Consider the following 14,175-nt stretch of genomic DNA (forward strand, 5'->3'; position numbering starts at 1 on the left):
CCTGTTTTATGGCCTATTGGGAAATAGGTGTACATTCTGTAGTCTTCTATGGTGATCAGATCGAGGACAGTCAGAGCAGGAAACGCCGATATGACAGGGAGGGAGAATTCCTACGCAAGCTCCATTGGATAATTCTAGCAGAAACTGCCAAGTGTCCACAACTGGCGTCTGTCTTCAAAGTCTTTTCAGAGTCCAGATTTTCATTTTACCGCCAACTGATGAAATTATGATCCTACTGGCAGCACAGTGGTTAGCACTGTGGCTTCACAGCTCCAGGGTCCCAGATTTGATTCCCGGCTGGGTCACTGTCTGTGCAGAGTCTGCACGTTCTCCGTGTCTGCGTAGGTTTCCTCCAGGTGCTCCGGTTTCCTCCCACAAAGTCCCGAAAGACGTGCTGTTATGTAATTTGGACGTTCTGAATTCTCCCTCTGTGTAGCCGAACGTGCGCCGGAATGTGGCGACTAGGGGCTTTTCACAGTAACTTCATTCCAATGTAAGCCGCCTTCTGACAATAAATTATTATTAGATAGAGTGAGATGCTGTTTCCACCTGGTCAGTGTAGATCTGCAGCACTCCCACCACCGACTCTGGAAATCTCTGCAGTAAAGGAGGAATTGTTGTGCTTATCCATGTTTGGTAAACAATCCAGCCAACCCATGAAAATGTTTGGTAATCAATCCAGCCAACCCATGAAGTAAATATTTTTATTTTATTACTCCATTTTTGGTTTTCACGTCCTTAGATTCTGTCGTTTGGCGGTGAAATTCCTGAACACTGTGCTTTCCCATAACCAATTGTGCAGTCTGCAAGTGTAAATTTCCTTGCTGTGAAGGAAGGACATAGCTTATCCAATTTGCAGCACAGCCAGCATTAAAAACTATTATATTCGACATACCATAGTTAACATTTACCAAGTGGTTATTGGGTATTACTGGAGTAATGTACAATATTTTTTTCACCAGCTGCTTTTAACTAGTCGACAGCAATTGGGTTACAATGCAATTCGTCACTTGGCTACATTGGTTTTTGGTGCCATACAATCTAACATATTCGTATTGGTGTGAAACTTGCTGTTGTGATTTCCATTTGGTTGTCTTAGTGTTATACTGTTGCACAAGTACCTCATTCCGATTTGCAGATTAGGAAAGCCTAGAGAAAGGAGTAATTCATGGATAGAAACGAATGGTAAAGATTGATCAATGGGAATCATCAAAATACTGTATTTATAATTAAGTTCAAGGATGCAAAGTCAGTCATATCAGGTTTGAAGTGCAATCCGTTTGCTAAGTTTCAATTTGTGTGCTGTGAACGTGAATCCACACCCGTGGAAGTAATCAGTGCAATTTTATCACATTTCCTGACCAATGGATCCAAAAGCTTTCCTCAAATTGTGAAGTGTTTTTAGTGTTTTATCCAATGTGACTAATTACTGTTTTCTAAATTGACATTTTACTTGTCTTTGATTCTTTTACAGGTTAATGGTACAGATGCAGATTATGAATATGAAGAAATCACACTTGAAAGGGTAAGATGGTGATTTCTTTTGTACTCTTGAATATTCTCCAGTTATATTCTTGAGAAATTCACCTGAATTTGCACCAAATCGAAATACATTTCATGTGACTAGCAATTATTTAAATATATATATTTTATTAACATTTTTTTGATTTATAAAATGCAAAATAGAAAAGATGAACAAATTTACATACATCAACCATAAAAAAAACAGAAAAATAGCACAACCCTACCAAAACCTATTTCCCCCTCCCCATCAAAAAACAAATGGTGGCCAATCCCTTGAAATAAACAATAAAGGCTAGAAACCCCTCAATTGCTCCCCTCACGGTATTCTTGACGTATAAGAACTCCATCAGTTCCCCCAGCCACACCAAGGCACTGGGTGGAGATGGAGACCTCCACCCAGCTGTACTCTCCTCTGAGCAATCAGCAAGGGTATCGGCCCCGTGCACGTCTGCATCTCCAGCGAGTCTGACACACCAAATATGGCCACTAAGGGACAGGGTTCAGGCTCAATCTTCAGAATCGCCGACATGGTGCTAAAGAAGGAGACCCAAAACCCCACAAGCTTGCGACAAAACCAAAGCATGTGTGCATGGTTAGCCGGACCTCCTAAACATTCCTTACACGTTGTCCTCCACCCCTGAAAAGAAGCAACTCATTCTGGACTTGAGGTCAGGTACACCCTTAAAAACTACCTTAAGTTGGATCAAGGGGCACGGTGGCATAGTCGTTAGCATTGCTGCCTACGGCACTGAGGACCCAGGTTCGAATCCCGGCTCTGGGTCACTGTCCGTTTGGAGTTCGCACATTCTCCCCGTGTCTGCGTGGGTTTCACCCCCACAACCAAAGATGTGCAATGTAGGTGGATTGGCCACGCTAAATTGCCTCTTAATTGGAAAAAATAATTGGGTACTCTTTTTTTAAAAAAAAAAAAAAAAAAAAATTTTAAAACATTTTTTTTAAAGTTGGTTCAAACCAAGCCTCCCGCACGAGAATGTGGAGTTCACGCTACGAAGGGCTTCACTCCACCTGCTCATCCGATATGGGCTCGAACGTCTCCACCTAGTCTTAGCCCCCTTCACTGACACTGAATCATCCGACAAAATCCACCCATAAATAATGGAAGTGCTCCTTTCCTCTGACCCTGCGAGCAAAAGGACCCTCTCCATTAGAGATGTTGTCGGTAAACGGGGAATGTCAAAAAATCCATTTCACAAAGTTGCGAACTTGGGGGATATCTGAATGAATTTAAACCTGAGAGCCCAAGCGTTTCTGTCAATTCCTTTAGACCGGCAAATCGCTCCTCTATTGGAACAAATTGCTCACACTCTCCAGCCCCTTCACTTCCCACCCCCTGGACGGGGTATCTAATCTCGCTGTCTTGCACAGATGGGAGCCAGCTTCGACACTGACCACAGTTTAAAATTATGTTGAAATTGTCTCCATATCTTCAAAGTGGAATCAACCACTGGATTTGACGAATACTTTCAGTGAGAACTAATGCCCCCAGACCACACCCCCTATATGACCTCGATTCGATTCTATCTGCACCAACGTAGCCATGACTTCCAATGATTTCCTCCAATTTCATCCGCTACCTTCCCAGCAAAAAATAGGTCCTTGCTTGATGGCAATGATTACCTTCCATCATCTCAGTCACATGAACCTTTAGTGGTGATTATCAGCAGTTATTGAATTACCAAGTGTGCCAGGTTATCCTGATCCTGCTGTTTTCTGGCACTCATGCGGTGGGGGGCTGGTTTGTTTCTCCAGGCCCCTCCACCCCTTTCTCCTCCTCCCACCTCATAATCCCACAGGCACATGCCACCCGCTCATCCCAATTGAAGTCAACAAACTCGAGACAAACCAGAAATTAAATGTTGAAACCTGGGAGTTTTATGGCTCCGATGCTGAACCATGCAGAAAGCACTTTCTTTTAAAATATTCCACATTTATTTCAAATTATTTGTATTTATCAATATGACTACCACATTTAAGCATGTGAAAATATTCCAATTTTCAAGCATTTGGTAATCTGCTGTAGTTGTAGTCACCGGAATATGGCAACAAATTCTCAAAACTACTGTGCCCCTTTGCAATTGAGTTTCGTCTGTGATGTGTTATGCATAACCAAATGATCATTAAAATTTATTTTTCTGAGAAAGACATTGGGGGATAAAAAGGGATTTGTGTTTTCACTGCAAAGGATATGTCGATGAACAGGAAAAAGCCTGGCCTGGTTTATGGCTACAAATCACCATGTGGTTAGTTCCTGCTCATCAAGGGGATCGATTGAGGAGGATCATTGAAATTAGGCTACATGTCTGACCTTTTATTTCACAAGTGGTACAATGCATGTTAGAGTCTAGGGAGAATTATTCAACCTGTACTAGAGCTGACAACCTGCCCACGTGATATGCCAGTAAACCAATTTGATCTAACTGTTAATTCATCTGCAGTTTGAATATTTATAGAACAAACCGCTTGCTTGCAAATTCTAAACATGTCTGAAAAGGATGTCACAAAAATATCCTCACTTTTATTTAAAAACTCTGAAATTCATCAAGTCTCCCATTATTTAAAAAGCACTATGAAATTCATCAATCCTCCCATTGCTGTAATGTACTATATAGTGGGAATTTTGGTCTGTCACTCGCACTTGATTCATGCAAACGTGACTGTTTTCTATTGTAGGCTTGAGTTCACATTGGTCATTTTTGGTCAACCAGGGCCTGAATAATATGGGAGCCAAATTTCACTGTATGCTTCATGTGACCTTTGCGCAAGGGGATTACTAATTTATGTTACTAGAAAATTTGTTGAATTATTCTGCAGTTGCTTGCTTGAAAATCTTGTGTCCAACTGCATTCCAAACAACTGTGATAATTATTTAATAAAGTTTGTATTTTTGAACCGCCCCTCTTGTTTTTATCCTCCGTAGAATAGTTGTCTCACATGAAGGAAATCTGTGTTTACATTTTTCTTTGAAGATTTTGCAATATCCAGATCATGTTTATCTCTTTTATAACATGCTAAGTCCACATGGTTGCTCTCCCTTGTAATCATCATTTCTTTCCCTTGAGTGAAGCTGAAGTGGATAGAGCACTTGGAAAATTAAGAAATCATTTATCAAATCCAGTGGGGACTGAGAACGAGGCCATTGCCTTGGGGTTCCAACTATGCTGTTGACTGGTACATTGTCATTCAGTCGTAATTGTAAACTGTTGCCAGATAGGAAATAGGTCCACAAATATCATCCTTGCCCGACACCATAAAGTCACATGGTAATCGTAGAACCTACCTGAGCAAGAGTCATTTCAGTGTGTAGTATTTGACCGTGAATCTTTGGGGGAAGGGACCCTGCTTGGCAAATTGCTCAATTGACAAATTATAAAGCCAACATTTCTTTGAACTGAATGCTTGTCACTATCTAAATATCTTTTAGGCCAGTCCCAATCAAAATAGTTTGACATTTATCAACTTTTTAAAAACTTCCCATTCCCAAAACGTCCAGCATACTTCAGCAAAAGCAAAATCGTCTATTGATGAGCTTAATGGCAACCGAGAAACTGAAGTCTACACATGCCATTTATTTCCTCCTTTCTAATTGCTGCATGGTAATTCAAATGTATCCAACATGAGGGAGTTTCCCTTGAAGACTAAGACATTTGCAATGGAGCATTTGCAAAACCTAAACCAGCTTAATTTTCAGCAAAATAAACACAAAATCAGCCATCCTTCTTAACTGTTGGGAGCTGTAAAAATGATGGTGCTGTTGCTAGTGGAAGAATAAAAGCTGCCAGCTGAAAAAAGGCTTCATTATTTCCCCGTCCACAAACAGCATATGCTGAGAACTGTGTTCTTTCTGCCCCTAGAGGAATGTCCCACAAGAGTGACTAAAACTAGAAACCACAAGATCTCTTCATCCTTGAAGTTTCCTTCAAATGGATGGAATGCTTCTATCTTGGGTATAAGGCACACAATAGAACCCAAGATGGTAACAGTGACTAGATCATTCATGTGTCATTTACTGTCTGCTGTTGGAAGTTGCATGCTTTTGACATCAGATAAAGTGGTCCACTCTTCGCCTGTAGGGAGCAGTACTGGTCAGAATAAATCTGTTTGGACGATAAATCTCAGAAATGAAGGGAATATTATCTGCCTGCAAAGACCCATTTCCACCTCTGGAGCATCACCTAACTCCGCCCCTAACTCAGCTCATCTGCTGAAACCTTTGTGCCTTTGTTATATCTCAACTTGACTCAACTATCCCAATGCAGTTCCGGCTGGCACCTCACATTCTTCCCTCTGTAAATATTAGGTTATTCAAAGCTCTGCTGCCCACATGCTTACATGGCTCCCTCATAAGCTACTTGTTGGTTTTGAAATCCTCATTCTTGTTTTCAAATCCCTATATGGCCTTGCCCCTCCCAACTTTGCAATCCCTTCTGGCCCCACAACTCTGAAATATTGCCTAATTCAGTCATTTTTTAATTGCTCTATCATTGGTGGCTGTGGCTTCAGCCGCATAGGCCCGAAGCTCTGGGGTTTGCTTTGTAAACCTCTCAACATCTTTTTCTTCCTCTTAGCACCTATCTCTTGGTCTAAGCCATCTTCCCCAGACATGTTTTATTGTTGATATTTCTGGGCAGTATCTAGGGACGTTAAAGGGACAATATAAATACAAGCCATTGTTGATTTTTCTTGTGTAATTCCTTCCCTGACGTGTGCCAATAGTCAAAAGAAGTGTTTGGTGATTCACGTGTTTGAGTGATGTAGCAGAGAGCAGATTTGTGAGTGTATTTGTAGCATAAGAAAACTGTGGCCAACGTTATGACACCGCTTCACCTTAAAGGACAGGAAAACCTTTCACTCCCAACTTGGGCTTATTTTGCTTGTGTACAAAACTGAAATAACATCTCATTCCTCAATGTCCCTTACTCCTTCACGAGTTGGAGAATCAATTTATTTCCGCCCTTTCGTGTGTGAGCACAGTGGTTAGGATTAATGAGCAGCAGAATCTGCTGATGTTACCCCTGGAAGAGTGTATATTTTACTTCTGAATGGATTGTAGGGTGACTGCATGTGGACTTAGCCAGTGAACGTAGCAAATGAGATTTGAATATAAAATGACCAATATTGAGACTAAAATTGTTATCCTCACTTTTGGACAATTGAGAACTCATAAAAGATGGCCATCAATTTGAATTAAATATTTTCAATAACATCCCAATAATTCAACAGCAGTTTTTATGTCAGATATTTAGATTAAGATTTGGGATATATGTTTACCAGAGCAGCAATGACCTCTAATGGCCTATTCCAGCTCCAATTTCTTAAACTCGTCTCTGGCATGTATTGCAGGGGAATTGACACCGGTGAGAAATTAATACTCAAAGGAGCAATCCACAGCTCACTTGAGTGTACTGGTGAAGCCTGTAGTCTCTGTCAACGATTGCACATGTAATAACCAGCAACAAAAAGATTTTGGGGGGGGTAAAGAGACTTTTAAAAATTATTTAATAAATTCAAATATTGGACAGGTAAATGAATGTGCGAGCAACTTGCCTTTTCTTGACAGTGCATGATTGTTTTTAAGTGAAGCTCTGTCAAATTGGAAAAGAGCATGAATTCAAAAAGTTGTGTTTTTTTTATGCAGCATCAGGAAAATAGAAAAAAGGTGATACATTTTTTTCAAATTAACATTGTTTTTTTAACATTAATTTTCGAAGGTTCAACCTTCCAAAAATGTCGTCTTGGGCATAACCAAAACTTGCTGATCCATGACTCAAATTTATTAAATTACTTGGGTGATGGGCAGTGGGGGGATATGAATACAAGTGACCTCTTTCCAAACCTGTAACACAACTTTTTGTCAACAATCAATGTTATAAGTAGTCTTTTTCCTTTTTGGGAAGCACCTGACCTCTGCTAAAGGAATGAGGAGGAGTCATATGGATGCAAAATGTTAACTCTTTCTCCCTCCACAGATGCTGCCAGACCTGCTGAGTTTTTCCCACGTTTTGTGTCTTTACCTCTGCTAATGGCTATGTTAAGATCAGGTTCTCAATGGGGATTGTGAAGCCACATTTTACTGTCTGCCAAGGAGTGCTTTAGTGCACCAAAATGTTTCACCAGAGCTTCTGATTTGGTGCTATCCTTTTAATATTTTGTTACGAATTCTCAGTTAACGCCATAAAAAGGTGAAACGAAAATATAAGGTACCTTGTTGGCGAATACCCTGCTGCCAACAAAAATGCAGCCTTCACTGATTCCCACTAAAGCATTTTCATAATGACTTATTTTCTCTTTTCAATAAATGAGTTTTATGCCTGATTTTCTATTTGTGCACTTACACATAGGGAAATTCTGGCCTCGGCTTCAGCATTGCAGGTGGCACAGATAATCCGCACATTGGTGATGATCCCAGCATATTCATCACTAAAATCATTGCAGGAGGTGCAGCTGCACAGGATGGAAGACTGCGGTAAGTCCAACTATTAATCCATTGCCTTTTGCTTTCCTACATAAAACAAAGATTGATTCTGTCATGTCTGCTACACAATGTTTGATGGGTCTTATCTTCACAGAAGGTGCTGTTGAGATGTGTCTTTGACTTTCTGAGAGGGGTTCAGATTTTAACCATGAATGAAGCTGTAAATGTAGCCATTAGAATTAGTTCATTATTAAAGGAAAGTCATCATTGAGGTTGTGAATAATTTCAAGATAACCAAAAGCAAGAAATGCATAACCCCCCCCAGTTATTTGGAATTTACAAAACTCAATTAGTAAAATGCATCTTGGGACAAGAGTCTGAATTTCTGCAGCCCATGATTGAAAATTGCCTCCCCAATCTTATTTTATCTTCGGTATTTACTAGCAGTCTTAACTGTAATTAAACTCGAATTGAGCAGAAGCTTGCTTTGTGGCCTCAATAAAGTAATAAGCCTATTAAGCTTTTGGGCATTGCCTGAATGTAGCACTTCCATCCGTATAAAACAACCTGCTGTCTGACTTACTGCGAGTGGTGTCAGAGGGATGATTGTGTGCATGTAGTGTTGCTCATTGGAAGTTTGAATTTGTGCTGTTTCTCAAAGTCAAAGCTGTGTGCCATTTTTGAGGCAGGAATGTGGAATTGCTGTTCATTCTTGAAATGAATACTCCGGTCAAGTAAGTTGCACTATACATCAGAACACATCTTTGTGTGATTGACACATCAGTAACATTTGGAGACATTGTGGAGCCAGTAGGCTCTTAAAGGGAACCGGGGCCGGCTTAGCTCAATGGGTTGGTTTCTGGTGCAGAGCAAGGCCAGCACCACCAGTTCAATTCTCGTACTGGCTGAGGTTATTCATGAATGCTCCGCCTTTACAACCTTGCCCCCTCACCTGAGGTGTGGTGATCCTCGTGTAAAACCACCCCACCTCAAAGGAGAAAGCAGCCTATGTTCATCTGGGACTATGACAACTTTACCTTATCGTAAAGGGAACAATGGTGAAGCATTTTTGGATTGTTTAATTTTATATGGAAGATAACTGAAAAAAGCATTATTTTCAAAATGGTGAGAAAGAAACTCTGGAGGAGCCAATGGATTTGGCTGTCCACGTATGCAAATCACAAAAACTTGGTGGACAGGTACAAAAAGCAAGAAGGCTTTCTTTTGGCACCACCCATGAATTCACGGATGCCCTGAACGCCCAGGCAACTGACTATTAACTTTGGGCTGGAACATACCCATCAAGATGCCAGGTAGCAGGATTCTCTGCCATCTCTGGGATGCCCCAGGTCCAGGGAGTAATAGATGGCACGCCTGTCGCCTTGCATGCACCGAGGTACCAGGAAGTGCACTTCATTAACAGGAAGGGGTTCCACTCCCTGAATGTTCAACTATTGTGTGACCAACTTCCCTGGGAGCATGTTGTCCTGGGAAACTTTGAGATCCCCAGTGTCTTTGAGAACCACCCCAGGATGATGGGTTAGCTCTTGTGGGATAAGGGATACCCGCTGAGGTCCGGAGGCTGATGATGCCTTTGTGGAAGCTGTAGACAGAGGCGAAGATCCAATATAACGAGGCCCATCCTGCCACCCATGCTGTCATTGGGCAGTGCATTAGACTGCTGAAAATGCGGTTCCAATGCCTGGACCGCTCCGGTGGTGCAATGTACTACATCCTCCAAGGCCTTCCTGCTTTGTGGTGATCTGCTATGCCCTCCACAGCCTGGCACTGCAGCGGGTGACATGCTGGAGAAGGAAGGACATGCGGCCTCTGGATGATGGGGAGTAGCCAGACCAGGAGGGGCTGGAGGACAAGCCAGGGGAGGACCCGCGCATCATAGAACGAGGCTCTGTCGATCAGCTCATGCCCTTCACTCTTCTCTCTCTCCACCCCCCTCTGGCCCGGTTCACCCCCACCTCTATTCCCCTCCCTCTCATCATTTCCGCTCTTCCTCTTTTTCCTCCATTCCCTGACCCTCCGCCACCCCCCGCCCCCACTGACTACCCTTTACCACCCTCCCAGGGCCTGTCGAACATCATTCCAGGGTGTTGTGCCTATGTCGTCGGGTGAATATACAAGGCAGTAGAGTGATGATCACCTGCTGTGAGGTTAGCTCCTCAGTTCAAGCCAAAGTCTGACTCCTGTATTTCTGCTGACAACCTGCTCCCCGGCCCCATCCTGAGGTTGTGCTGGTTGGGAGTGGGTTGTGCTGGTTGGGGGTGGCTGGAGGTGAAGTTGTGCTCAGATTACATGAGTGTCTTGCTCAAATATCATCTGGAGTACCAGACTCAGTCCTCAGCACTACACCTGAGGAAAAAAGGGGTGCAGTGCAGATTCACCAGAATCCTATTCCATCTTTGTGAGTTAATTTATGAAGGTGGGCTGTGTTCCTTTAAGTCAAGGAGATTGAGGAGTGATCTGATTGAGGATTTGCATAAGATTTAGAGGATAAACTACTTAAATTTGCCTGGACTCCTTGCTCACAGGATCGATCAAAATCTGGAACCAATTGTGTTTCCATCACAAAATCTGAATGTTTTAGATTAATTTGCTGGTGATTTAAGGCAACTGTTGAACTTCATGCAAAACTGACCCAAAATCATTTCCTAACATTGTCTCCCATTTTTTGTTATTAATTTAGAGTATCCAATTCTTTTGTTTTCCCCAATTAATGGGCAATTTAGCGTGGCCAATCCACCTACCCTGCACATCTGTTTGGGTTATGGGGGCGAGACCCATGCAGACAAGCGAGAATGTGCAAATTCCCCACGAACAGTAACCCGGAGCTGGGACCGAACCCAGGTCCTTGGCGCCGTGAGGCAGCAGTATTAACCACTAAGCCACCTTGCCGCCTTCTCTCCTATTTTAAGAAAATATTATTGTTGTCTCTTGGATCACGTGGCTTAGGTTCATAGCCCTGCCTGAGAAAATTTACAGTGGCTGCAATATGTGATCACTCCAATAAAAAGCAAAGTTTGTGCATTTCTGCATAAAATGCTCATAATGTTTCCTCATCTCTCCTATAGAAATGATTTCTCAGCTTTATATCTGGCACATCTTAACCCAGTTAGTTCTGCTTCATCCTTAAGTAACTCAAAGACAAATGTCAGTATTAAGCTTATTATATTCATAATTTTGCATTGTACTGCCATGGATGTTAGAGTTTACAAATGAGCAAGATGGAAGGACCGCGACAATCTGCTTAGTTTTACTCACTTTAGAGTTATTCTGCTGTTATCTATTTGACATTAATGGTGGAATCTATCATTGCTATTAACTGTATTATATTTTTATATGGTGTACTTAAAATGGCTTTTAGCATTGGCATTCATCAAAGTTTGAAATTTAATAATGGTGTAAGGAAATATATTGATACAGAAATTCTGTGTAGAATACCAGTGATAAAACTGCTCATAATCCAAGCAATGTAGTCATTTGAAGTGCTATGTAGAAGCTTACATGCAGAGTTTAGCAGCACTTGAGGACATTGGAATCTCCATATATCGACAGGACTCTGGGTTAAATTGATCTTCCAACAGTAGTCAATGGAAAAGAAAATTGGGCATGTTGTAAAAACAGGCTGCTATTTTGGTATTAGTCCATTTTTCATGAATGGCGAAGACCAGTTTCTCTCCTTGAAACTTCAGTTTTTAAAAAATCAAGTTAACACGTTCTGTTATCTGGTTAGGGACCAGTAATTTTTTTTAAAAGTAGGCAAAGTTTGAAATCCCAGTTACCCACTAGTAGAATAAAACCACAATATTCCACAGTTTTAAACAAATAAACTTTACAAAGTTAAAGATTGCAAATTTATAAAATCTATTTCATATTGTGACAAACCGAATTAACATGATGCAAATATAAATTAACAGGCACACTTTGGTTGAACACACCACACTTCACATTAAATGGCAGTTGCGATCAAGACCGATCCCATGGATTTTCCAGAAACCCACCCAGATATCAGTGATTATTGAGAGTCATAAAATTTCATTACAACTCCATCTCCTTCACGAGGGATTTTAACTCTCCACTTTCAAAGATCTAACCTCTGAATTCCCTCAAAAGTATCTCTGACTTGGACTATCTCAATCTCTCCGCTTGAGACTACTTTCCATGGGATTCCCAAGTTGCACTTCTGCTTCTAATATGGCACACTTCCAGGTCTCTTGCAGGCTGCAAGCTTTGTTAAGGTAGCACTGCCCCTGGATTTCTCTGAACTCCAGGCTCCCATCTGAACTGAGCTAAAATTGGTTCTCTGGGATTCTCTCGAACCCGAACTGATTCCAGCACAAACAAGCAACCTTCCGCTGCCACCTCACTCCCAGGACTTCTCCTGAGTTCTAACTGCACCTAGCGGCTCTCGGGACTTCTCCAAACTCTTAACTGTCTGGAGTCTGCTAACAACTGCAAATTTTCGATATGGAACACTCCGATAAATTACAATCCGGGTACCCGCCTTATCTCCACCCATCACAATGATAAGACCATAAGACATAGGAGAAGAAGTAAGGCCATTCAGCCCATCGAGTCCACTCCACCATTCAACCATGGCTGATTTCAACTCCATTTACCCGCTCTCTCTCCATACCCCTTAATTCCTCGAAATCAAGAATTTATCAACTTCTGTCTTAAAGTCACTCAACGTCCCGGCCTCCACCGCTCTCTGTGGCAATGAATTCCACAGACCCACCACTCTCTGGCTGAAGAAATTTCTCCTCATCTCTGTTCTAAAGTGACTCCCTTTTATTCTAAGGCTGTGCCCCCGGGTCCTAGTCTCCCCTGCTAATGGAAACAACTTCCCAACGTCCACCCTATCTAAGCCATTCATGATGGTGCAGCCTTTAGGGATTAATTGAATGCTTTTGAATAAATTTAGTTCTAACTCCCAAAACAAAATATCTCGTGGGCTGCAGTTCTTTGCGAAGAGTGTAGACATTACGTGTCCATTTCTCCAGCTAAGTAAGCCCACCAACTGTTTTCTGGCTCTATCTCTTATCCTGACTCAACCAAATATGGGTATCCTTCTGAAGTGTAATTTTCTTCTAGGTGTTCTGGCAATCTCTAAAGCCCAGCAGTTTAGTTAACTTCACAACAGCAATTTTCCAAGCATTACCTCTAAAATATTAACACAAAATTTCCCCTCAAATTGATTTTATTCACCTCTATGAATCTCCCATGCATGGTCTCCAAGGTAGGTAACAGTCATAAAAGTCCAGCACCAGACTTGTGTTGTTTGAGAGATTATTGCAAGGTGAAAGCAATCAAAACTGGCTGAAAGATATCCTGAAAAATGATGACCGCTCCCCATGAATAATCTGTAAAACTTCAACAGTTGCTCCAGTATCTCTGGGTCCATCAATATATGATATTCAGATGCTGTGCTAGTTCTTCATTCTGTTTTCTCCCTTTTTGCACACCTCCCATTCTTCCTCACAACTTATTTATTTTCAGCTCACCTGCTCGCCCCTGCACTGTGTTCAGCAGAGAATAGAATAAAATAAACAAAGCAAAAAAACAAAGCCTGGCATTCACAGACCACTGGGGTTCTGTAGGGACTTTCCAGAGTGGTCCATAAAATAGTGTCAAAGTGCTTATGAAGCAGAGTCGGATTTATGGGTGGGTGCGGTTGTCAAAGCTTTTTTCTCATCATGCCACCATGTCGTCACTCCAGTCCTCCTGCCTCTGCTCAAGACACTGAGCTTTTTGGCTAAAAGGTTCACGTAGGATGATATGACAAATAGATTAAGAGCCTGCAGCCTCTTGCATTGGTGCATTGTTACTCAAATTGGCACAAAGCTGTCAAACTAGTCTCTAACCATCCTCCAGCCAGTTTCCCAGTGCTCTACTGTGCCATTGCTTTACCACACTTCACTAAATCAAATTCTATTTTTAATGACATGGGATTTTCGAGTGTATTTTGGGGGTCGACATTCTGCAATTTTGTTTACTTACTCTCTGTAAAACAAGAAACACTGGCTTTAATGTAGAATGATTTATGAATTTTGTTAAATCTCACACTGCGGACAAATATCTGGTGCAGCAATATGTCTTACTGATATCCAAGTAAATACCCGTTTTCTTAAAAACATTACTATGTCACTGTAAATGCAGCATTTTCACTTTTTAATTTAGATGGAGGACCCATGAAAATTAAT

General features: G+C 41.6%; 1 protein-coding gene across 26 annotated transcripts in view; it reads left to right on the forward strand.

Annotated features, from left to right (window-relative positions):
- The window catches only part of LOC140389677 (disks large homolog 1), a 486,438-nt gene that overhangs the window by 276,616 nt on the left and 195,647 nt on the right, over positions 1–14,175 (forward strand). For all 26 annotated transcript variants that reach the window (XM_072474027.1, XM_072474028.1, XM_072474029.1 and 23 more), the window contains 2 exons: positions 1,475–1,525; positions 7,884–8,008. In XM_072474027.1, the coding sequence (XP_072330128.1) occupies positions 1,475–1,525; positions 7,884–8,008 (176 nt within the window). The remainder of the gene's footprint in view (positions 1–1,474; positions 1,526–7,883; positions 8,009–14,175) is intronic.

Source organism: Scyliorhinus torazame, chromosome 14 (assembly GCF_047496885.1).
Source record: "Scyliorhinus torazame isolate Kashiwa2021f chromosome 14, sScyTor2.1, whole genome shotgun sequence".
Taxonomy (NCBI): domain Eukaryota; kingdom Metazoa; phylum Chordata; class Chondrichthyes; order Carcharhiniformes; family Scyliorhinidae; genus Scyliorhinus; species Scyliorhinus torazame.